General features: G+C 44.2%; 1 protein-coding gene across 3 annotated transcripts in view; it reads left to right on the top strand.

Annotated features, from left to right (window-relative positions):
* The window catches only part of vps8 (VPS8 subunit of CORVET complex), a 1,010,867-nt gene that overhangs the window by 357,715 nt on the left and 626,075 nt on the right, over positions 1 to 27,077 (top strand). For all 3 annotated transcript variants that reach the window (XM_072480702.1, XM_072480693.1, XM_072480711.1), the window contains exon 34: positions 20,980 to 21,026. In XM_072480702.1, coding sequence (XP_072336803.1) covers positions 20,980 to 21,026 — 47 coding nt within the window. The remainder of the gene's footprint in view (positions 1 to 20,979; positions 21,027 to 27,077) is intronic.

The raw sequence follows: 27,077 nt of genomic DNA, 5'->3' as shown, positions 1-27,077 counted from the left end.
CCCATCTAAGGACCATTTCTCTATCCTTAAAGCGGAGAAATCTCACCACCATGGCTCTGGGAGCTTCTCCTGCTCTCGGTCCTCGCACCATAACTCGGTATGCTCCCTCCACCTCCAACGGACCCGTCGGGGCCTCCACTCCCATTAACGAGTGCAGCATCGTGCTCACATATGCCCCGACGTCCGCCCTCTCCACACCTTCAGGAAGGCCAAGAATCCTCAAGTTGTTCCTCCTTGCGTTATTTTCCAGTGCCTCCAACCTCTCCACAGATCGTTTCTGGTGTGCCTCCTGTATCTCCGACTTCACCACCAGGCCCTGTATGTCGTTTTCATTCTCTGCTGCTTTCGCCTTCACGACCCGAAGCTCCTGCTCCTGGGTCTTTTGTTCCTCTTTCAGCCCTTCAATCGCCTGTAATATCGGGGCCAACAACTCTTTCTTCATTTCCTTTTTAATCTCCTCCACGCAGCGTTTCAAAAACTCTTGTTGTTCAGGGCCCCATATGAAACTGCCACCTTCCGACGCCATCTTGGTTTCTGCTTGCCTTCCTTGCCGTTGTTCCAAAGGATCCGCTGCAATCCGGCCTCTTTCCTCTCCTTTTTCCATCCGTGTCCAGGGGGAACACCCTTCTGGTTTACCGCACGGTGTTTTCAGCCGTTAAAATTGCCGTTGGGGCTCCTATCAAGAGCCCAAAAGTCCGTTTCACAGGGAGCTGCCGAAACGTGCGACTCAGCTGGTCATCGCCGCACCCGGAAGTCCCATCGGAACTTGTTGACCATTTTATCTGTGCATCCTCAGAGGGAGGATGTGTTTGAAGAACATTGTTCTAGGAGCTGCACAGTCCATGGGCGGTATTCTCCGGTCGCCGAAGCCGAAATCGCATTTGGCGATTGGCCGGAGAATGCACGTTGCCTGAGGCCCACCCCCGATGCTCCGCCTCTGACCAGCCAAGTTCCCGACGGCACCGGTCGCATGTGCTATCATCCGTTGGGAACTCGGCGTGGCTGCTGCGGACGCAGTCCAGTGCCACCACAGTCGGGGGCAGGGGGGACTTTTGGGGGGTGGTCTGGGTTGTGGGAACTGGCCAAAGGGGGGGCACTATTTTGCAGGCCGGGTCCGCGAATTGCCGGCGCCATGTTGCTAGTCGCAGCCGCTGCAGGCCGCCCCTGTGCGCATGCGCGGCCATGGACCCGCCAATTCTCCAGGCCGTATCGGCAGTTAGAGTCCAGTGCTCTACGCTGCCTTGCTGCTAGCCCCCAGCCAAACGGAGGACTGGTGGCCGTTTTGCGCCAAATTGTCGGTCGTAAAACGCCACCGTTCTCATGCCGGCGTGGGAACATAGCCTCAGAATCGGAGAATCCAGCCCCATATCTGTGACACTTTTACCTGTATTTGCTTCTCTGAGGGAAACCAGAATAATTAGAGATAATGCAAACTTTTAAAGAGAGTGGGTAACATGGTTGTAAGCAGGTTACTTATTCTTCATGGAGTAGAAGGCGGGACTGCATGCGCAATATTAATAGCTTCAAATGAGAGTTGAAGAATAAAGGAAATATCTTTCCTCACTGAGTTTGAGTGTGTGGAATAAATCCACAGTCAATGCTCTGCTTGTAAAATAGTTGGATGAATAACTTCAGCAATATGTTTAACGATTAGAAGGGAGAGCACAGATGGAGTGAATACTTTCAATTTTTGTCGGGAAACAAGGCAATTGAGGGCTGCAAACATTCAGGAATCCCTTGCAATTGACCAAAGGGACATTTCTTATTCAGTGGGTGTAAACCCAATGATGGTGCCTGAGCTTCTAAACCCATTGACCCGTCATGCTGAGGATAGATTCGATAAATATCTTCTGCTTTGTTTACCTTTGGGCAGGGAAAAAGACATGTCAAAACCTTTCTTCATGAAATGAAATGAGTTAGATAGAGCCCAAGACAAAGTAGATTCTACGGTGCTTAGGAATAGATCTTTGAAGGCGCAGGACGTATTGAGAATGTATTTAGCAAAGCATATGGGATCTTGCACTTAATAGATAGAGATATTGGGCGCGATTCAACCAAAACATTTCTAAGTGCCATTTTGGACGGGTTTTGCGGGGTGCTTCCTGACGGCTTTTTGGGTGAGATCTACACAGCTATTCAACCACCCTTAGGGTCATTTTTTGGGGCCTTGAGAAGTTCTCCCCAGTCTAGCCGACACTTAGAAATTCGTTCAGCAGTGGGGGGCTGAACTCGCCGGCACGACTTGGCTCCTCAGAGATCGGGAAACCATTTTGAAAGGGTGCCTTGATCTCTGAGTGAGCTTGAAGGCCTCCTATACTCTCCACCCATGGACAGTGTCACCACCCACGGACAATGTCACCACATGGACATTACCCCACACCCCCCTAAATGAGGACACCCTGCCATGGGGTCGCTGAGGGCCCCACCCTTCTCAGGCCTACCCCACCTCCACACCACCTTTCAGCACCCCCACCCTTCACCCGCCCCAACCTATATGAGGCCCCTTCATACCTGCCTTTCATTCCCCCACTCTTCATAAACCCCTCCTTCCCCCTTTCATCAGCATGATCCCCCCCCTCAGGGCCGAACACTTGGCAGTGCCACCAAGGCACTTGGGCACCATCACCCAGGCACTCTGGCAGTGCTAATGTGCCAGGCTGGCAGCACCAAAGTGCCTGGGTGGCAGAGATGGGGCCAGGGTGCCAGAGGGGGAGCCAGGGTGTCATCCTGCTCTGTCCGCGATCACTCAGGGGTCTCCTATGGCTTGGGAGACTCCCGAGGTGCCAATATGCCTGGTCCACGTTTGTGTGGATCAGTACTAAACGGTGCCTGATCGAGGCCTTGTTGGGAGGCTTTTAGTTCCTGGGCACCGGGAGAATCCGGCGCATGCATATTTGAATGAGCCTGTCAGCACGGGCGAAACACAGATCGCGATATCTCACTAGGTTCGGTCGAATTTTGAAAGAGTCCCGAGCATCATGAATCTCGAGAGGTTCAACTGCCTCGTCGCAACACCAAGTCGGCCACGACAAGGCTGGTTAAAATTGTGAGGCCACAGGGCAGAGTGGAACATAATTGCTCCTCAGAGTACCACAAACCTAATGGACCCAATGATCGCTTCAATATGCTGGCTGTAATTTTAAAAACAATTCCCATGGAACTTCAAAACTACACCAGATCCAAACACGAAATGATGAAGGGAGAAGAAATATGTCAACTGTCATTATACATATAACATTATACAGCATGATCATTCAGTAGCATTATTCTACTATGGTATGGCTTTTTATCCTGGACTGTAAATTAATTTATTTCTATTTGTGCAAATGAGCAATCATATTTAAAATAAGGATTGACTCCCTTCATTGAATTTTTATTTTTCTAAAATATATTCTTCATTTGTTCAGTTTCCAGTGCAACTAAAGAGGCTGCAATCTAAATGTCAAGACGATAATTGCTTTTAAATTTCATTTCCTTATGGAAACAGTAGGATAAATTAGGAATTTATTAGAATTTATGTCGCTATATTGATATCTGCAATTTTTTTTTAACATAAATTTAGAGTACCCAATTAATTTTTTCCAATTAAATGGCAATTTTGCATCGCCAATCCACCTACCCTACATATCTTTGGGTTGTGGGGCGAAACCCTCGCAAACACGGGGAGAATGTGCAAACTCCACACAGACAATGACCCAGAGCCGGGATCAAACCTGGGACCTCGGCGCCATGAGGCAGCAGTGCTAACCACTGCACCGCTGTGCTGCCCCCATATCTGCAAGTTTAAGCAACTGTTTATTCCATTTGGTAACCAACCAAGCTTTCCACAGATACATCTCTAAACATCATCTGTTCTGCAGTTTCTAGGCTGTGTTTTAAAATAATTCACTTGCGTGCAGAGAGTGAAAACATAAGGAAGGATAATGGTTTAAATTCCTATTTTTATCAGTTTAATCTTCCACCTGCTACTTTCGTATTAGAAGAATTTGGTTTTGCTGTTAGAATAAGGAAGGTGTGGGCAGGCATGATTCAGAGTATCTCTGGTGTAATGATATGTATAATCTAAGGAGAGTAAAGAGTTTACAAGATTATGTTTATGTATCTCAACACTAGATGGCATCACTGACTAGTCTTATAAAAGGCTGCGTCTCTAAACATTCTGGGAGAAGCTTATGGAGTAGAATAGTGGGAGGTTGAGATAGAGTGTATTAGAAAGACATAGTAAGAAGTCTTACAACACCAGGTTAAAGTCCAACAGGTTTGTTTTGATATCACTAGCTTTCGGAGCGCTGCTCCTTCCTAAGGTGAGCGCTGCTCCTTCATTCACCTGAGGAAGGAGCAGCGCTCCGAAAGCTAGTGATATTGAAACAAACCTGTTGGACTTTAACCTGGTGTTGTAAGACTTCTTACTGTGCTCACCCCAGTCCAACGCCGGCATCTCCACTTCATAGAAAGACATAGATTACTGCAGCATAGATTTAATACTCTTTTGTTAGGTATTACTTAGAGCGTGCAAACCGTTTAAAGTAGTGTAAAATAAACATGCTTTGTTTTATATACATTAGCTTGATGTTCTTTGTAAACACTACGACTTTTAGCTATCTTGGAGAACTTTACAAGGAACATCACATGGTACCAGGTAATTACTGAAGTCATTTAGTTAAAATTAGATAGAATCTAAGAAGACCGAAAAACAACACGTGCTCAAACTTTGATGGCAAGACTGCTCCCAGACCTGTTACATCAATTCACCTAAACAAGTTGCGACCTCATGGAGAAACTGCAGACTCTGAAACAGTTCCGGACTTCTGGTAAAATAGATGTTAATTGGGAAATTTTCAAGCAGCAATTTCAACTTTACCTATCTGCCTCAGGTTTAGATTCAGCGAGTGATAACAGAAAAATTGTGTTATTTTTAACAATGGATGGACCACAGACATTTGAGCTATATAACTCCTTCCAATTGTCCAATGAAGATGATAAAAATAAATTTAGTATAGTGACTGAAAAATGTGACCATCACTGCAAAGCTCAGATTAATGAATTTTATGAGAGATTCGTCTTTAAAACAAAAGTACAGAAAGATGTAGAATCCATAGATTGTTTCATTAGTAATTTTTTTCCATTTTTTTTTTTCATATAAATTTTGAGTCCCCAATTCATTTTTTCCAATTAAGAGGCAATTTAGCATTGCCAATCCACCTACCTGGCACATCTTTTAATTGTGAGGGTGAAACCCACGCAAACACAGGAAGTATGTGCAAACTCTGCACGGACAGTAACCCAGAGCCGGGATCGAACCTGGGACCTCGGCGCCCTGAGGCAGCAGGGCTAACCCACTGCGCCACCGTGCTGCCCAATTTCATTACTGATTTAAGATTAAAGTCATAAACCTGCAACTTCTCAACCCTTTCAGACTCAATGATTTGGGATCAAATTGTTTGTGACATCAAAGATGAAAAGCTAAGAGAACGTTTATTAAAGCAAAAAGATATAAAATTGGAAGATGCAATTGAAATGTGTAGAGCGAATGAGTCCGATATACTGATTAAAGAAAAACGCACATAAAAGCACCTCGGGCCAACTGCGTTGGATCTGTGGCGCAGCAGAGAAATGAGCACGTTTCGGCAGCAACTGTATTGCGCATGCACATAGGCGTTCTGCACATGCGCACTTCAACAAACTACGCAATTTGGACGAAGACCGTTCTGTGCATGCGCGCAACCAATTTGCGCATGACGAAAGCAACGTCATGATGTGTGTTGTGCACACGCCCACCCACAGAAAAAATGCCCAGCACATGGAAAAGTTTACTCCAAATGTGGCAAAATGAATCACTTTGCTGCGCAGTGCAGATCTGCATTAAAAGGGTCACACTTTAAAGCACCAAATTCAATAAAGAAAAATATGAATGTTCAGAATGTTCATACAAGTGCAGATACCTCAAATATGGATAACCTTAATGTTGATATAGATGCTTTTGTCTTGAGGATTCTTTCTTTGTGGGCATTGTTGAGAAGTACCAGACAACTGTAAAGAACACTTTCTTTTCACAGATACTGCATCCAATACAGTCGATTAACACGGAAGCTGAATGGAAAACTCCATTGCATGTTAATGGTTCTGAGATTGTGTTCAAACTGGACACTGGAGCAGCTGTTAATTTAATCAGTACTCTTGATTTATCCCAACTACTTCATCGTCCTAAGGTTCAGAAAACTGAGTACCAGTTATGTGACTATAATAGTAACACAATTACTTATTTAGGGTCATGCTATCTCTTCGTGACAAACAATGACACTGTGATATCTTTGCGGTTTGAAATTGTTGAAGCTAGACGTACATCACTGTTAGGTGCACAAGCCTGCCAAGACTTAAACCTTGTGAAACAAATCTACAGCACAGACAAAACTCTTCCACCTGTGCAGGAAGACATTGAAAGCGTACTAGCAAAGTTTCCTCATGTGTATGAAGGTATGGGTACTCTTCCTTTCCAATACAAAATCCAACTAAAGGTGAATGATGAACCAGTGGTACATCCTCCAAGAAGAGTTCCTGCTCCGTTACCTGACCGTCTCAAGCAAGATCTAGAACAAATGCAGCACCCTGGGATTATTTCCAAGATCACAGAACCTACAGATTGGGTAAACTCGATGGTGTGCGTGAAAAAACCCAATGGTGACCTCAGGATTTGTATTGATCCGAAGGATCTGAATTTCAACAACAGATGTGAACACTATCCAATCTTCTGGATAGCAGCAATACTATCATTATCTGGGTGCAAACCATGTTCCGATATTTGGTCACCCAGAAATGTTAACGTTGAGATACCAAAGTTGCACTTGGCCCGAATAAGCTTCAATCCATATTTGTGTATTCTCTGTAACATTTGCAGGAGTCTTGCATTGTGTTCTTGACGAATAGATGACCATATTAAAATGTCATCAACATATATACGAACTCCAACTATGCCTTCTGTCATCTGTTCCATGGCACGGTGGAATATCTCAGATGCTGAGATTACACCAAATGGCATTCTGTTAAAGCAGTAACGGCCATACGGTGTGTTGAATGTGCACAATTTCATGCTTGTGTCATCCAGTTGCATTTGCCAAAAACCCCTCGAAGCATCAAGTTTGGAGAATATCTTGGCATTAGCCATTTCACTAGTTATTTCCTCGTGTTTCGATCCATCCCAGAGGATAAAAAAGCAGATCTGAGATTCCTTGGTGTCGTGAATTTCTTAGGAAAATTCATCCACAACCTTATTTCACGGACAACTGCCTTGCGTCACCTCATAAGGAAGAACACATTCTTCTCATGGACTGCAGAGCACACAAACGAATGGTCAGATCTCAAGTCAGCATTGACTACCGCACCTGTCCTTTCCTTTTTTGACCCTGGGCGAGAAACAAAGATTTCCACAGATGTGAGTCAAAATGGCATTGGAGCAGTCCTCCTTCAAAAGAATGATGATGCTTTTTGGAGACCCATTGCATATGCATCCAGATCTATGACCACCACAGAGCAACATAACACTCAAATCGAGAATACAGAAATTCCATCACTACGTATATGGATTTCCGATATTCACAGTTGAAACAGATCACCGACCACTAGTTCATATAATCAAGAAATATTTGAATGATATGACTCCAAGACTGCAACGAATTATCATGAAACTCAGAAGGTACAACTTTCAACTGGTTTACACTCCAGGGAAGGACATTATAATTGCCGACGCATTACCTCTTGCTATGGAAACAGATGAACAGGAGCCTGAGATAGTTCAACTTGTAGAAGCTCAAGCGGAATTTAGCTGAAACTCTTCCTGTCTCTGATGAAAAACTCCAGCTCATCGGAGCAGAAACTGAAAAAGGTGAAGTGTTACAACGAGTAATCAGCCATATGAGAAAAATGGTTGGCCGAAAGGAAGCTGTTCAAATTTCAGAAATATTAGATCTAATCTCACTGTCGTAGATTATTCATATAGAATTTACAGTGCAGAAGGAGGCCATTCGGCCCATCGAGTCTGCACTGACTCTTGGAAAGAGCACCCTACCCAAGGTCAACACCTCCACCCTCTCCCCATAACCCAGTAACCCCACCCAACACTAAGGGCAATTTATCATGGCCAATCCACCTAATCTGCACATCTTTGGACTGTGGGAGGAAACCGGAGCACCCGGAGGAAACCCACGCACACACTGGGAGGATGTGCAGACTCCGCACAGGCAGTGACCCAAGCCGGAATCGAACCTGGGACCCTGGAGCTGTGAACCAATTGTGCTATCCACAATGCTACCGTGCTGCCCGTGAAGATGGATTTCTACTTTGTCTCGATCGTCTTGTCATTCCTACAACGCTAAGACACATGATCCTCCAGAAGGTTCATGAAGGTCATTAGGTATAGAAAAGTGTAAACGTCGAGCGAGGCAAGCAGTATATTAATCTGGAATAAATACTGACAGCCAATTTTGTGCTAGAATGTGAGACATGCCAGTGAAATCAGTCGATACAGAGAAAAGAGAAACTCCCAACTCACGATCTCGAGACAATTCCGTGGTCGAAAGTTGGTATTGATCTTTTTCATTTTCATGGTCATGATCATTAACTATTTTTCAAACTACCAGGAAGTAATGAAAGTGTCTGATTCTACTTCGAAATCCATGATCAAAGTGACTAAAGAAATATTTGCTCATCATGGGATACCTTGCAGAGTTATGACAGACAATGGACCTTGCTTTGATAGTAATGATTGGACAGAATTTGCTTGTAACTATAATTTCACTCATATCACATCTAGTCCTCTTTATTCGCAATCTAATGGCAAGGTTGAAAAAGGCATTCACATTGTGAAACAACTTTTTAAGAAAGTACTTGACTCTGTGTCAGCTATGCTCTTAGCTCAGTTGTTAATGAATAGATCATTGCGTACAACTCTTCTATGATCTACAACTAGCTAATCCTCATCTTTAGAGAAAATGCAGCATCAAAAGCATCTTCAGGAGAAATACTGCAATTAACATTTGAAATCGATGGAACCACTTGATCCAGATGATCTTGTGAGAATTTAGATTCCCACTGGAAGATGGTCGACTGAGCTAAGGTCATACGCCAAGCAGCAACTCACTCGTATATTGTTAAAGCGACTGATGGTTCTGTTCTTAGAAGAAACCGACGTGCTCTTTTGAAAGTCGAGTCTTCTCAAACTTTATTTCCGTGTCTTAAGTTTGATGGTAATTTCTTACATACTACGACAGGACCTGATGATGAACAAGGTGACTTCCAGAAGCCATTGGAAACATCTGTAACTCAATCGACTGGATTGAGGAGATCATCAAGAATCAGAAAGAAACCTGAAAGACTTAATTTGTAAAAACGAACAAATCTTTAAAAATTTTGACTGACTTGTTAACTTTTGGCATACATATGAATGTATCATGGAATATCATTTCTTACATTTTCCTGTTTGTGCTGGACAAACTTCTAAAAAAAAAAAGGGGGGATGTAATGATATGTATAATCTAAGGAGACTAATGGGTTAACATGGTGATTTTCATGTATCTCAACACTAGATAGCATACGGTAAAGTTTTCTTTATTGTTGAACTATTGTCGACTGATTAGCTGCCTATCTGAGCGACATACATCACTCAATCACGACAGCCAGACCTAGAATCAGATAACTGATGGAGATGCATTGAGTAAGAACCAGGCAAAAATTGGTTGAGGTGTTATTTAACTGCTATTCTTTTATCAGGTGGATGTACCTTTAAGAAATGGGTGTTTTTCAAATAGCTGCAGTGATGTCAGTGTGTGAGTGGAGCTGGGCTGTCTGTCTGGCTTTTACTTTTGTTTTGAACTGGCAGCTGCAGTGTGTTTAGTTTTGTTTTCAGAGTTGGAGAGCTGCATGTGAACCAAGCAGATGTGTGTATTGATCTTTCTCTCTGCAAGTTAAAGAATGCCTTCAGCTCATTGATGATTTCAAAGCAATACCTGTTTCTGTAGAGAATTTAAACCTGCTGCCTTTATTTAAAAAGGGTTGAACTTATGGATGTTGTTTGGGAAGTTATTAAGGGTTATCTATAGAGTACTGTATCTTTTGGGGGGTTGTCAGGGTTGGTAGTTGATAAACTGTGTACTATGTGTTTATAAAATGTTAATTGGATTCATAGAATAAATATTGTTTTTGTTTAAAAATACTTTTAGTTCTCCGTTGCATCACACCTGTAAAGTGGGCCTCTGTGCTCTCCATAACCAAAATCTATTAAAAGTTGTGGGTCAGGTGAACTCCATGGTACACTTTGGTGTTCTCTAAACCCTGGCCCATAATAAATTAATAGTATGAAGATTAACTCCAGCATGTATTCAAAAGCTGAGGATTGGGAGCAGCACCTGACTTTCTGAAAATTCCATTTTATCTGTCCGTGGATCACTCCTGAAAGTTTTCATCTCATATCCAAAAAGTCAGCTCCAGTGTGTGTCAAGCTCAGCACTCTCTTAATGTTATTGTACATGCTGGCTCTCGGATGCAGCATTCATCGGCAGTGCAGACCTTCCTTAATACTGAATACCGCTTCACACTCCACATTTGGCTAATGACTGTTACTGTTTATTTGTACCTTCACAACATTATACTGAGTCTTTCACTGGTCGCCCCCACTGTTGCACACCTGATGGCCATCAGATGTGTGATTCAAATTAATTCTTTCCCCCATAAGTTGTCTATGTAAGATAAACATTCACAGTATATGGAGATGAATAATGGGCTTATCATTGGCTTCTTTCAATTTAAGCAAGTTCCAGTATTTCCATTACTGACATTCCATTCAGCCCTATTCCATTCAGCAGCCTGGTGGCAAAGTGTTAGTGCTGCTGCCTCACAGTGCCAGAGACCCGGATTCAATTCCAGCCTTGGGTGACTGTCTGTGTGGAGTTTGCACTTTCTCTGCGTGTCTGTGTGGATTTCCTCCAGGTGATCCGGTTTGCCCCCGCAGTCCAAAGATGTGCAGGTTAGGTGATTGGCCATGCTAAATTGCCCCATAGTATCCAAAGATGTCCAGGTTAGGTGGGGTTATGGGGATAGGTAGGGTGCTCTTTCAGAATGTCGGTGCAGACTTGATGGGCCGAATGATCTCCTGTACTTTAGGGATTCTACGGATTTTATGTTTAATTCACTATTCATTTCTATATTTGTTGAGCAACATTGACTTTCCATGTCCCCAATGTGTTAATTTCAACATTTTTGTCTTCATCTGCAAACTTCTCTCACCTCACTTTATCCCATCTCTCCGTAACCTTCTCCTGCCCTCCATTTCAGCTCGTAACCTATGCCTTTCTGTACCTGGATGGTTTATCCTCCCTGAAGGGAAGTCTGGCCGGCGATAGGATCTTTTGGTCCCGGGATACTTACTGTAGCTGCTAAGATGTTGAAGGCTGTTGGCTGGCTGAAGTGCTGCATTCCCATGCCCCCTGTAAAATTGAAAATGACGACCATGATGTTTTTGTCATTGTGTGCCCGAGTGTGATTACAAATGAAGTCCTGAATACAGTGATGCAACAGGGGGCCATTCTTGCCAGCGGGATCTTCCAGTATGAACAGGACCCTAGTCTCTACTGGCTGTTGGCACCCAGTAATTTGCAAAACAGCAGTAGTGCTAAAGATAATCTGAAATCAAGTTCTGTGGCGTGTCTGACAAGGTCACTTTACTTCACATGGCGTACTAAACAGTAACTGCAAAGATCTGACAGGTTGCAGTTTGCATTTTTGGCCTCATTCTTTGAATCACACTTCCATTTTGGAAGAAGAATAATTCCCGAGAGCTTTGATTTTTGTCTAACTAAATGGAGAGTGACCAGCATTTGTGCTTTATTAATATTTCAGTAAAAATCTGGCCCATTACATTGAATATTTAAGCCTACCCAGGACTTCATCTTGACTGTATTGCTATAATTAATTTTGACTGGAAAGTTTTTAATTCATGTGCGGTAGTATATGCTTAAATAGACATAACACACCCACATAATCTCTATATGTGCAAATTAGGCGATGATTATGAATGTAATACAGATTTTAATATTTCATTTGCAAGATGTCACATGCACCTGCTTATTATTTTCCACTTTGGGCAGATGTGTACTGCCACATTAGCTGAGTCTCAAAAGCTTAAAAACATCTACATTTGTTTGTTCCACAAAAATCATTTGAAGAGAATTGGCACGATGCACTGGCATTCTCCACAAATCAATGTTGTTATTTTCCACGTTGGCTTCATGCCTGAATATTACGTGTTAACACTAACTACTGCTGTTTCTAATGGTAAAAGCTTGCCAACCATCCATTCCAAATCTTATTTGTAAAGTCTTGCAATGTTTAACACAAATGGAGTCCTCCGACCGTGGACCATCCTGATTGTCAATGCTGACCTGATGCCCCATATTTTTAAAACCCCCTTTGGTGTGCAACTGTTTATTATAGCAAAAGATCAGAATTTAAGAAATATAAATATATTTAAACTCTTTGCCAGTAAAGAATCGCAGGCAAAACCATGGCAATTTCAGAACATAAACTAGTGTTAAAGCCACAATTGATGATGAAGCAGTGATGCAATGTGGGGATGAGGTTTCCAGCCGCTCTCGCCAGCGGGATCTTCCGGATTCTGCGGGTTTCCTAGTGAGGGGGCATGGATTCAATGGAAAACCCCATTGACAGCAGCAGGACCAAAAGATCTTCTCGCCGGCCAATGATAGGCCGCTGAGAAACACAACCGCAGGGGCGTGGAGAATCCCCCCTCAATGTTTTTAAGCAAGCTATGTAACAGATTTATATTTTTCTTTTTAGTGATCAAATTAGTACTATTAAGGCCATTGGGGTCCGATTGTAGGATTGTGAAATGTGGAATATGGTAGATTAATATCCTGGGAGATTTGCTTTGTAACTCTCAGAGAGAGTTTGAGTTTTATTTTAGAAACTTTACCAGTGGCTAGTCAATGTCTTCAAGAGCGTGAGCTGTGAAAAGCGTACGCTATTAATTAGGTAACTGACAAATTGTGTTAAATTGTTTGTCATGTTTGATAATTCCGAATCAGGTTAGTCACTGGATTAGACACTGATTAAAACATTTAGTTTTTATGATAAAGCATTTTCAGTTGTATTAGACAAAAATATATAGGAGCAGAGTTAGGCCATTTGGCCCATCAGGTTTGCTCTACCATTCACTCATGCCTGATCTGTTTCTCATCTGCATTCTCCAGCCTTCTCCCTGTATTCTCTGATCCCCTATTAATCAAGAACCTATCTGTCTTTGTCTGAAAGACTCTCAGTGACTTGGCCTCCACAGCCTTCTGCGGCAATACATTCCACAGATTCATCACCCTCTGGCTGAAGAGATTCCACTTCATCTCAGTTTTAATAACAATACTAATCTTTATTAATGTCACAAGTAGGCTTACATAAACACTGCAATGAAGTTACTGTGAAAATCCCCCAGTCGTCACACCACGGCGCCTGTTCGGGTACACTGATAGAGAATTCAGATTGTCCAAATTACCTAACAGCATATCTTTTGGGACATGTGGGAGGAAACCGGAGCACCCGGAGGAAACCCATGCAAACACAGGGAGAATGTGCCGACTCAGCATAGACAGTGACCCAAGCCGGGAATCAAACCTGGGACCCTGACACTGTGAAGCAACAATATCGTCCCTACAGTCTGAGGCTGTGCCCCTGGGTTCTAGTTTCTCTTAATAATGGAAACATCTTCTCCTTGTCCACTCTATCCAGGCCTCTCAGTATTCTGTAAGTTTCAATTAGATCCCCTCTTCATCCTTCTGATCTCCATCGAGTAAAGACTCAGAATTCTCAACCGCTCCTCATGTGACAAGCCCTTAATTACCGGGATCATTCTTGTGAACCTCCTCTGGACCCTTTCCAAGGTCAGCACATCCTTCCCTAGATATGGGGCTCGAAACCACTCTCAATATTCCATATGGGGTCTGACCAGAGTTTTCCTAACTGCCAACTAAACCTGCATGTTAACATTAAGAGAGTCCTGAACTAGGATTCAAAAGTCCCTTTGTGCTTCAGATTCCAGAAGCCTTTCTCCATTTAAAAAACAGTCTTTTCCTCTATTCTTCTTACCAAAGTGCATAAAGTCACACTTTTCCACATTGTATTCCTTCTGCCACTTTTTTTCCCCCTCTCCTAGCCTGTCCAAGTCTTGCAGTCTCCCCAATTGCTCAACACTACCTGGCCCTCTACATATCTTTGTACCATCTTCAAACCCAGCAACAATGCCTTCAGTTCCTTCTTCCAGATCATTGATGTATATCGTGAATAGTTGTGGTCCCAAAATTGACCCCTGCGGAACATCACTAGTCACCGGCTGTCAGCCTGAAAAAGTCAGTCAATCCTCTATCCATACAGTACCTTGTCCCTAACACCATGGGCTCTTATCTTATTTAGCAGCCTCCTGTACGGTTCCTTGTCAAAGACCTTTTGGAAATCCAAATGGATCACCTCTCCTTTGTCTAACCTCCTCAAATAATTCTAAAACGTATTATTTGAACTGAAACAGGATGCCACTCTTAATTATATAAAGGAACATTTATTACTTTGTCACAGTTCTAAATCATTGACTGTTTACTCTGGTGCATTGCAGATTTTTTGTTTGGGGATATGCAAATGTAAAACTTGAACAAAAGAACACTTTTGAAAAGTAGCCCAATCTGTGGTGAAATTTCTGGCCAGGTGCGAGGTTATGTCCAAAGTGGGAACCCTTGGTCTATGTATGGAGTCCTCCACTTTATTTCCTTGGTCTATGTATGGAGTACTCCACTACATTTCCTTGGTCTATGCATGGCTTACTCCACTTCACTTCCTTGGTCTATGTATGGAGTACTCCCCTTCATTTCCTTAGTCTATGTATGGAGTACTCCACTTCATTTCCTTGGTCTATGGATGGAGTACTCCACTTCATTTCCTTTGTCTATGTATGGGGTACTCCACTTCATTTCCCTGGTCTATGTATGGGATACTCCACTTCATTTCCTTGGTCTGTGTATGGAGTCTTCCACTTCATTTCCTTGGTCTATGCATGGCTTACTGCACTTCATTTCCTTGGTCTATGTATGGAGTACTCCACTTCATTTCCTTGGTCTGTGTATGGAGTCCTCCACTTCATTTCCTTTGTCTGTGTATGGAGTCTTCCACTTCATTTCCTTGGTCTATGTATGGCTTACTGCACTTAATTAACTTGGTCTGTGTATGGAGTCCTCCACTTCATTTCCTTGGTCTATGTATGGGGTACTCCACTTCATTTCCTTGGTCTATGTATGGAGTCCTCCACTTCATTTCCTTGGACTCTGTATGGAGTCCTCCACTTAATTTCCTTGGTCTATGTATGGGGTACTCCACTTCATTTCCTTGGTCTATGTATGGAGTACTCCACTTCATTTCCTTGGCGTATGTATGGAGTACTCCACTTCATTTCCTTGGTCTGTGTATGGAGTCCTCCACTTCATTTCCTTGGACTCTGTATGGAGTCCTCCACTTAATTTCCTTGGTCTATGTATGGGGTACTCCACTTCATTTCCTTGGTCTATGGATGGAGTCCTCCACCTAATTTCCTTGGACTCTGTATGGAGTCCTCTACTTAATTTCCTTGGTCTATGTATGGAGTCATCCACTTCATTTCCTTGGACTCTGTATGGAGTCCTCCACTTAATTTCCTTGGTTTATGTATGGGGTACTCCACTTCATTTCCTTGGTCTATGTATGGAGTCCTCCACCTAATTTCTTTGGACTCTGTATGGAGTCCTCCACTTAATTTCCTTGGTCTATGTATGGAGTCCTCCACTTCATTTCCTTTTACTCTGTATAGAGTCCTCCACTTCATTTCCTTGGACTGTGTATGGAGTCCTCCACATAATTTCCTTGGACTATGTATGGAGTACTCCACTTCATTTCCTTGGTCAATGTATGAAGTCCTCCACTTCATTTCTTGATCTGTATATGGAATACTCCATTTCCTTTCCTCTGTGAAGCGTTTAGTTACCAGAGTGAAACACAGTAAATGCTGATGCTGTGTTCTGTTCTAAAGGTGGACCCCATTTCTAAATTTAATATAAAGATCTTCTCCCAAAAAGTGACAATTAGGGCTGATGACTGATTATTTTTAAATAGTTCTTTTTCCCTAAACTCCTTTTTAGGTTCAGTCCTGCATCACACACAACTACCGTGCCACACAGTGGGTTAGCAGTGTATTCCCCTGTCTCTACCAATGTTTACCCTTAATCAGGTGATACCAAAATTGATTTTTTTAATTGAATTATTTTTCCTAAACAGCGTTGCTCAGCAGATGATCTGGCAGATTGGAAGATTTTTAAGTTAAGATAACCTATATTCAACAAGCCTTGGCATGGTTCGTTCCCTGTGCTTTGTTGTCCTTGCCACTGAAATTCCTTTTTAAGGTTGTGTAGTTAATATTTGTTCAAATTTGAAGCGTTAGACTGGCATGCAGATATACAACTTTGTTGGACCTTATCAGTGTTACATTTCATCCATTGGTTCACAGCATACTTGTGGCATCATGGGAATTTAAATTTAGAACTTGGCAAAAGATTGTCAGCTTTAGCAAGGTACAAGTTGTCCAAAAGGAAAAGAAACACTGCGATCAGCCATCTCATTGCATTGGCGTTGTCAACCGTTTATATTTGCGTATTTAATGTCCTGAACTAGTGTAGCTGGAAAGCATTATTCAGCACTAACTACAGTTATACAGTTTGAAGTGATATTTGATTTCCAACAGCAATATCCCTTTATGGTCACTGTTAGCAATTGTACTGCTCTAGGTGCTGTGCTTTTTCAAAATCAACTGAAGATGACATTGAAGGATAGGTGTGGAAGAATATAATGGAACTGGGTGCATACTATCAACATTGACAGATGGTGCAGAATGTTCCACAATTATTTTTAAATGTATGCGCTGGGACTTTCTGAGCGCCAGAGTTTGTTATGCGAGAATGACGTATTTCTTGTGGTAAACTCTTGCGTTTAGCACATTTGGAACAGTGGCGGGGGGCGGAACCTTGTCGGAAGAGAGAAATTTATTGGAAACCTGAAAGTTGATTAGGAAACAGAGATGAGATTTTGGTGGCTAGAATTCCAAAAGCAGGATTATGAAAGTTGAATGGAGAAGAGTTGAAATAATATAAATGACACCTTGTAGCTTGTTATCGTGGTGTCAAATGACTCTCAAACACTTCATTCACATAATGCATAGAACAAAGAAAAGTACAGCACAGGAACAGGCCCTTTGGCCCTCCAATCCTGCACCGACCATGCTGCCCGTCTGAACCTAAATCCCTGTGTTGAATTACTTCTTGGAGTTAACTGATTGTTATACAGGCAAGTGCATTAGTTTTGCTGAACCAGCAATATTATTTGCAATAAATATCATATATATCATTGAGAATACAAAGGTCTCAAAGGCATGTGGGGCTGGAGGAGATTAGAGGTAGGGAGGGAGTGAGGCCATGGAAGGATTTGAACATCAGAATAAGCATTTTAAGATTTAAATGTTGATTGAGCCAGAGCCAGTGTAGGTCAGTAAGGACAAGGATGATGGGTGAAATTAAGCAGTCTTGGTGTTGGAGCGGATATTTGGGTGGAGGCTCATCTCAGAATGAAACACAACTTCCAGGTTATGAACTGTCAGAGTGGGAATGGAGTATGTGGCAGAGACGAGAAACAGTGGCTTCGGTCTTCCCAATATTTGGTTGGAGGAAATGTCTTTTCATGCAATACTGGATGTCAAACAAGCAGATGGCAAATTAGAGACAGTGGAGGGACTGGGAGAGGTGTGGTGAGATGAAGCAGGGTGTCCTCAGGCAGTGTCGATGTGAAACCCAACATGTTCTCAGGTGATGTTGCCAAGGATTAGCAGGTTTAAGGATGCGGGAGTGGGGGAAACCCCCCAGAAAAAGTCAACAATTAAATGTGTTTTTATGACCAAGCCTATAACTCAGTGTCACTTGAAAAGGTGTTCGATGTTAGTTTTAGCTGCAACTTGACATAAACGTGGAGTTGTGTACGTATTTTTAAATGTTAGGGAATGTAGAGAAACCTCCACAATCGGACAGCTGACACAATTGTGTGCAATAATTTTTCTAATTGTCAGTTTTGTATTATGTGGATATGGAAAAATGCTGGACCCGTCTCTCCGACTCCAGTTGCTGAGATGGTTGGTTTCTCCACTGTTGTATCCTCATATTCGCTGAGACAGAATGATGGAATGTTATTCGGACATGAGGGTATCGCAGAGTCATTGAGGTCTGTAATCTGTTTCTTGTCGTGAGAGCAGATATTTTTCAAAAGGCAAGGAGGTGAGATTGTCCTTCACTCCTAATGGTGTGTCCTGATTATCCCTGCAGCAGGAGTAAGCACCACAAGAAGTTGTTCGAGATAGGGGTATTATTAGCATGTGGTAACAGTGAAGGCTTACAGGCATTTGATACATTAACACTACAGTTGGAATTGCATGCATTCTTAAGTGTAAGCTTACATTTACACAACATTTCTCTTTGCACAAGCAACATGACTGTTAACAGTAAACAGTCTCCAATCCAGATCTAGCACCTGACCTGTCTCTGGAGTACAGTCCCCTCTTAACACTAGGGCTCAAACCTTCCGATATGGCGAGAAGCCTATGACTCAACTTAGGTTGCTGATGCGGGTCGAGGCCTTGAGGATGTCCAGATATGTGTACATGCATGGTATTTATGTGGGAAGTTTAAACGTCCGATTGTTAGTTTTACACTGCCCAGATGGCTCCCTGATTCCAAAAACAGTGGGATCAGATGGCCAGAACATGGGAGATTTGGGCTGTTGTTGCTAAAATTAGCCTGGCTATTAGACTAATTTACTTAGTGCTTTCCCTAGCAGGTTTAAAAGCAGCTGGAAGGTCAAAGCACAGCCACGCCAAAGCAGTCTTCAGGGGGATGAGGGAGTGGACAAACACTGTTGGGAGTTGAGGGGTTGAACACTATTGGGCGGTGAGCGCTGTCATGGGTAGGACGAGTGAGGGGGTGTGAACACTGTTGGGGTGAGTGAGGGGGGGTGAACACTATCGGGAGCGAGGGAGTGGATGGTGAACACTATCGGTGTGAACACTTGGGTGAGGGAAGGGATATGAGCACTGCACGGGTGAGGGAGGGGGTGTGCACGCTTTCAGTGGGGGGTGGTGTGGGAGAGGTGTGATCGCTGTCAGGGGAATGGTTGAGGGAGGGGGTGTGAACGCTGTCGGCAGGTAAGGGAGGTGGTGTAACCATGTCCCGGGTGGGGGGGGGGGGAGGTGAATGCTGTCGGAGTGTGAGGGAAGAGGTGTGAATGCTGTCAATGGGGAGGGTGAGTGAGAGAGGGGGCTTAATCACTGTCGGGGGCTGGTGAGGAGGGGCTGTGAACATTGAGCGGGGGAGAGGTGAGGGAGGGATCACGATCGATGTTAGGGGGGGATGAGGGAAGAGGTGTGAATGCTGTCAGTGGGTGGGGGAGGCGGAAGTGAGGTACGGGGCATGAATGCTGTCGTTGGGTGAGTGAGGGAGGTGAATACTGTCAGTGAGGGGAGTTTGCTTTACTGGCAGTGGCAGCTCCATTTTAAACCATTGACATCAATGAACTGGGGACAATTCTGAAGGGACGTTTCTTTAGCTCATGATGAGAAAAGGGGGCATGGCTGCAATGTACTTGCATCTTGACAATTGGCCACCTCACTCTGGTCATTTCTGCAGCTCGGTATCGGAAGATGCAAAGATTGTAACATAATATAGTAAATGGGCAGATTAAATCCGAGTCCGTATTGGATGTACCCTTCAATGTACTGAAAGTTCTGGGGCACATCCTCACTGCAGAAATATATAATCATCAAGACAAAGCAATTTACACCAGTTCTAATGTAAATGTAGCTGATGAGGCACTAGAAAGAATTTGAGGTGTCAAGGACTTGATAAATGTGTCAAGGAGTATATATTGTTTCCATGACGGAAACCTGCACAGACCAGCACGGTAGCATTGTGGATAGCACAAATGCTTCACAGCTCCAGGGTCCCAGGTTCGATTCCGGCTTGGGTCACTGTCTGTGCGGAGTCTGCACATCCTCCCCGTGTGTGCGTGGGTTTCCTCCGGGTGCTCCGGTTTCCTCCCAAAGTCCAAAGATGTGCAGGTTAGGTGGATTGGCCATGATAAATTGCCCTTAGTGTCCAAAATTGCCCTTAGTATTGGGTGGGGTTACAGGGTTTGGGGATAGGGTGGAGGTGTTGATCTTGGGTAGTGTGCTCTTTCTAAGAGCTGGTGCAGACTCGATGGGCCGAATGGCCTCCTTCTGCACTGTACATTCTATGATAATCTATGATGATTCCTTTCCACCAATCAATTAAATTCCTCCATTGTCTTAGTTACCATTCGTCTTTGGGTAAATAGGTAAAGTAAAGTCGTCATATTCCCAGATAACCATGAGCTGCTTTTCCCTTTGAGGGGGAGAACTGACTGGTGGTGATTTAACCTGAGGATCACCACACCTCAGGCGAGGGAAAAAGTTGAGAAGGTGGGGCCGTCATGGATAACTTAAGCCGATACGGGAATTGAACCCACGCAACCCGCGCAGCTGGCCTCGCTCTGCACCACAAACCAGACGTCCAGCCAACTGAGCTAAACTGGCTCCCGGTTAACCAGTTAATATAGTACAAGTGAAAGTTTTATTGGCAGAAAACTATGCATTTGAAATCTGGGATTTAAGTAATTGGGAAAAATTTTATAAGATTCATGTTTGGTTGAATCATCAATTTAAATCCGAGACATTTTCTGTTTTCAATCTGTTCTCGAATTGGAAGTGAATGTTATTGTTTGTGACTTAATGTGAATAAAATGACTTAAATGTTGTATAAATGTTGCTTTTAATTTTTTTTCGTGTTTTTTTTCCAGGATCAATACATAGTATTTCAGTTATTACAAAGTCTACTGGATTCCTCGTAAGTATGAAAGTATTTTATCTGCAAAATTCAGTTGAACATACATTGATATCAAGTTAAAGCCTCCCTTGGCTCCACTTGGGGCTGATGAGTCTTCACAGTATTGATGAATGGCTTGCTGTTAAAATACTTACAAATAACTTGAGGGGGTTTTAAGAGGGGAGTGGGTGGCTGTGTGGGCTGGGGGACGCTGGGTGGCGGTGAGTCCCCGGGGGTGAGGGTGATTTAGAGATGTGGATCAGAAATTGGCTAGCTGAAAGAAGACAGAGGGTGGTGGTTGATGGGAAATGTTCAGAATGGAGTACAGTCACAAGTGGAGTACCACAAGGATCTGTTCTGGGGCCGTTGCTGTTTGTCATTTTTATCAATGACCTAGAGGAAGGCGCAGAAGGGTGGGTGAGTAAATTTGCAGACGATACTAAAGTCGGTGGTGTTGTCGATAGTGTGGAAGGATGTAGCAGGTTACAGAGGGATATAGATAAGCTGCAGAGCTGGGCTGAGAGGTGGCAAATGGAGTTTAATGTAGAGAAGTGTGAGGTGATTCACTTTGGAAGGAATAACAGGAATGCGGAATATTTGGCTAATGGTAAAGTTCTTGAAAGTGTGGTTGAGCAGAGGGATCTAGGTGTCCATGTACATAGATCCCTGAAAGTTGCCACCCAGGTTGATAGGGTTGTGAAGAAGGCCTATGGAGTGTTGGCCTTTATTGGTAGAGGGATTGAGTTCCGGAGTCGGGAGGTCATGTTGCAGCTGTACAGAACTCTGGTACGGCCGCATTTGGAGTATTGCGTACAGTTCTGGTCACCGCATTATAGGAAGGACGTGGAGGCTTTGGAGCGGGTGCAGAGGAGATTTACCAGGATGTTGCCTGGTATGGAGGGAAAATCTTATGAGGAAAGGCTGACGGACTTGAGGTTGTTTTCGTTGGAGAGAAGAAGGTTAAGAGGAGACTTAATAGAGGCATACAAAATGATCAGGGGCTTGGATAGGGTGGACAGTGAGAGCCTTCTCCCGCGGATGGATATGGCTGGCACGAGGGGACATAACTTTAAACTGAGGGGTAATAGATATAGGACAGAGGTCAGAGGTAGGTTCTTTACGCAAAGAGTAGTGAGGCCGTGGAATGCCCTACCTGCTACAGTAGTGAACTCGCCAACATTGAGGGCATTTAAAAGTTTATTGGATAAACATATGGATGATAATGGCATAGTGTAGGTTAGATGGCTTTTGTTTCGGTGCAACATCGTGGGCCGAAGGGCCTGTACTGCGCTGTATTGTTATATGTTCTATGTTCTATGTTCTACTTGCTGATGATATAAAATGATATCGTCACGTTGTAGTCAAAGGCAAATTGTTAGCTTTCTCAGGGATATGGACCATGTAAACCAATGTATTGAGGAATGATAGATAATCATAAGTTGATGCAATCAGAACAGAAGCAGGCTCTCCTTTAGCAAACATGAAAAAAAGCAGTTTTAGACATTACTATTAATCATTCACAAAATTGAGTTTTGCGTGAAGGACCTTGAGGGGTATTGGCAGTGTGAATCTTCTGCATGTAAATTCTATGATTCTATGAATGGAGGGAACCTGTTACCTCTCATTAATAAGAATAATTACTTTTAATTGTCACAAGTATGAAGTTACTGTGAAAAGCCCCTAATCGCCACAGTACATCAAGAACAAGGGAGAACAGATTCAAAATAATGGGCAAAAGAGTAGAACTGATGCGAGGAAAAAATGGTTTGACTCAGAGTCTGGCATGAACTTTCTGAGAGGGTGGTGGTGGCATGTTCGATTGAGGCATTGAAAAGGGAATTGAATTGTTATCTGGAAGGAAATAATTTCCAAGGCTCCAGGGAGTGAGACCAGGTAGAATGCTCTTTCACAGGTCCAGTGCAGACTCAATGGGCCAAATGGCCTCCTGCATTGTAAGGTTCAGTGATTCTAATTCTGTGAAGCTAATTACGTGTCACAATTTGGGCTTCTCTTTATCCACATTTATCCAAAAGCAACTTTCAAGGGCAGACCGAGGGCGATTTAACTAATCGACTTTGTGATGCGATGAGGCCAATGAATCTCACCAGAGGCCGCGCGCGTGATTCTCGATACATGATTCGCGAAATTCAACTGAACCTCGTGACACTTCACGATCAGGATCTTGCACATGCTGGGCACGATCAGATTAACATATTCAAATAAGCCATACGGCTCATTTAAATATGTCTGTCCCCTGGGCAGCACGGTGGCACAGTGGTAGCACTGCTGCTTCACGGCGCCTAGGTCCCAGGTTTGAGCCCGGCACTGGGTCACTGTCCGTGTAGAGTTTGCACATTCTCCTTGTGTTTGCATGGGTTTCGCCCCCAAAACCCAAAGATGTGCAGACTAGGTGGATTGGCCACGTTAAATTTCCCCTTAATTGGAAAAACTGAATTGGTTACTCTGAATTTTTAAAATAAATGTCTGCCCCGTAATCTCCCAGGGCCTGGAAACTAACGGCCTCGCCAGCGAGGATTCTACCACACACTGTTTAGTACTAATCCACACAAACGTGGACCCTGCCTAACGATACCTGGGTGTCTCCCAAGCCTTTGGAGACCCCTGGGTGGTTGGGCACAGGATTGGGTGGCCCCCTGGTTCTCCCTCTGGCACCCAGGCACCTTGACACTGCTACCCAGGGTGCTTTGGTGGTACTGCCAGGCTGATGGGCACTGCCAGTGTGACACTGGTCTAGGCCTGAGGGGAGGCCATGCACACAAAAGGGCGGATGGGGGGTGGTTTGAAGGGGCCTAATGAAGATTGGGGGATGAAGGGTGGGTTTGCTGAGACTCAGAAGGGGGACTGAGGAGGCCTGAAAAGGGAGAGAGCCCTCAGCGACCCCATTTAGGGGGTGTCCTCACTTAGGGGGGTAATGCCCATGTGTATGGCGGGTGACATTGTCCATGGGGGGTGTGGAGAACCCTCAAGCTCACTTAGAGGTTAGGACACTCTTCCAAAATGACAGCCCAATCTCTGAGGATCTTGTCTTACTGAAGTGTTCATCACCCCACTGCTGAAATTTTTTCTAGGTGTGGGTTAGACCGGGGAGAAACTCCCCAAAACCCAATTGATTTGTTATGTTGTAGGTGTAACATAAGCGGCTTCCTTGTGGTGCACTTGACAAAGGAAGGTTCAGACGTGGAGATAACTTCAACACGTTTATTAAACTATTTACACTTCCATTCCTCGGGTTCGACACCACTGCTAATCCTACTATAGCTACCCAGACTGACTAACCAGCTGCTGCAATCCAAGTGGTGGGTGTAATATTGAATCAACCCTGTGTCTCTACTCACTGACTGTCTCCACTGGAAAGTGGCAGATCATCTGTATATTTGGGTTGGTGTAATGCCCCCCTGTGGTCGTGTCACCTTCTTGTATATCGTGAATGTCTATTGGTCGTGTCCTATTTACTTGATCTATTGGTTGAGTGTATGTGTGTGATGTCACTGGTGCTCCTTCTAGTGTCTAGCTAGCCTACATGCATTTACATTGATGCACATCACCACATCCCCCTTTTTTTATATGTTACATATTTTCTGCACACTTTGAGAAAATTGAACAAAAAACAGGTAGATAAGTTAAGGTATATACAAGTCATGGGAACGGTGATTAAACAATAAGTCCAAATCATTCGTGTGAGTCCAAAAACCATCAATCATCATGGTCAAATGTCTCTCTTGGTTATGAACGCCATCAACTTCCCTGTGCCACAGGAACCAAGAAGTGGTCAAATCACTTCGCTGTCTGATTTGGAGTCCCTTTCTTTCCCGATGTTTGTGATGGTGATGTTGGATCGTATCTTGTAGCTGATAAGTCGTTGACGTTGAAGAGGTACCATCAACAGTGTCATTCGAGGTCATGGATGTGCCATATGTTGAAGTTGGATAAAACTGTACATACTGGTTCTGGCCACATGCTGTGCAGGAAGGGTGAACCTGCTGAGAACCGTTGAAGCTTGTCGAATTGGAAACAGAATTGTTGCTTGCATAAATACCTGGTGATGGTGTGGAACTAGAACCTTGCATCTGATAGGAATATGCCGTCTGGCCAGGCTGGGCTGCAGCAAATCCTGGGCTGTAACTAAGGCATCCAGTCTGTAGTGCAGATTGCGCTTGCGGTAGTCCTCCTTCGGTCTTGATTCCTTTAGTGGGCAATCCATAGTGCTGGCCTGTTTGAGAATATGCTGCATAGACTGCTGGCTGCTGCATGCCTGAATACTGGGTTTGTCCAGCATGAGCTGTCATTGGCTGCACTGCTGCTGTGGAACAATTGTGTGGATGTAGCTGTGATGAATATTGATGTATTCCTCTTGGACTGTAGCCGCTGCTTGTTATTACTGACCCAGTGTAATTGTTAAGTGATCCATCTCCTGTCGTTGTGGCATCTGCTGTCACCCTGAGCGTGCCATCACTGAGGTTGCGGCACTCCCTGTCTGGAGTAAAGTCCGGCTTACGTGAATCAGAGTCGGCGTTTGGTTGCTCCCCATCTGGAGTCTGGTCTGTTTTAACTGAGTCACTGTTGGTTTGTTGATGCTCCCCGTCTGGAGTCTTAGCAGGTTCACTGGAGTCAGCTGAGATTTCTTGAAGTTGCACGTCTGGAGTCGGAACATGCAGGAATGCATTGACTTGTGGTGAGGTTCGAGTGAATGAGGGTGGAAGTACTGTGGTGTCACCGGAGTCACCAGTAGTCTCACAGTGATCGTCGAGTGCCTCTGTACACACTAGCTGAGGTCTGTCACTTTGCACATCGTGCATGGGAAGTTGGATGCTGTCGTCACTCGTCTCACATACTGTGGGTAGATCCTCAGTAGTTGCTTGTTGTTCACTTGGGTTGGGTGAATTGTCAGAGTCTTCATCTGGTGGCGCAAACAATGTGGGTGGACTGTCCTTGTCTTGCTGTTGTCCTTCATTTGGGCTTGGACTGTCATCATCGCTTTGTTCTTCACTGTAGCATGATAGACCGTCACGGTCGTCCTGCTGTGCACTGGACCATGGTAGTCCGTCATGGTCGTCCTGCTGTGCACTGGAGCATGGTAGACTTTCATAGTCTTCTTGCTGTTTACTTGAGCATGGCAGACTTGCATCGTCTGCCGCTAGTTGGTCAGAGGAGGTTGCTAGACCCTCACAGTCTTGTTCCTGCAAGGACAGCGTGTCGGAGTCTTGCGTTGCTTCTATCGTGGAGGCTGTCCACAAGCTCGCTGTGGAGGCTTGTGACACTGGAGTCACTTCTTGTTCGTGCAAGGACTGCGCTCTGGAGTCTTGCATTTTTGCAATTGTGGAGTCTGTCCACGAGCTCACTGTGGAGGCTTGTGACACTGGAGTCACTTCTTGTTCATGCAAGGACTGCGGTGTGGAGTCTTGCGTGTCTACTTTCGTAGAGTCGGGAACCCAGAGCGGTGCGTGGACCACGCTCTGTGTGGCAGCAGGCCGCTCTCTGTGGGCTTGCACCGCTCTCTGTCTCTTGGTTTCAGGCTGCCACTCCATCCTGCACTCACGAGTTGGGATGTCATATCTGCTGGGCTGAAGATCCTCAAATCCGAAGTACGAACCCGCGTCTGCATCGGATTCAGTACGGGGGTAGCCAATGTGCAACACGTCTAGTTGCGGTTCGGATTTGGTACTGGGGTAGCCTCCCAAGGTGAAATGTTCGTCCGAGTCGTAGTCCTCTCTGACCATATCATCACTGTTTGCGTCGGAGCTGGCATTGGGCTTGCGACTTCCATAGAAAATGTAAAGGTCGGTATCGAAGTATTCAAAGTCGGAATCATTGGTTTGGGCGTAGGTAACTGCTTGTTGCAGGGTTCTTCGGGGGTTAATTTCATTTCCTTGTTCAATTTGAGGCATTATGCTGTCATTCCAGGTGAAGAAAGGTTTTATGGCTTTAAAAGATTTTTTCTTTGATTTGGGACGTTTCTCTTTAAATGGGCGTGGTCCGGGACCTCTGACGTCATGATGCATGTGACGTAGCGCGTAGGAAGCGATTGCGCATGCGCAGATCGCTGTTCCTTTA

Source organism: Scyliorhinus torazame, chromosome 2 (genome assembly GCF_047496885.1).
Source record: "Scyliorhinus torazame isolate Kashiwa2021f chromosome 2, sScyTor2.1, whole genome shotgun sequence".
Taxonomy (NCBI): domain Eukaryota; kingdom Metazoa; phylum Chordata; class Chondrichthyes; order Carcharhiniformes; family Scyliorhinidae; genus Scyliorhinus; species Scyliorhinus torazame.
The sequence above is the reverse complement of the archived record's forward strand: the minus strand, read 5'-3'. Positions and strand labels throughout refer to the sequence as shown.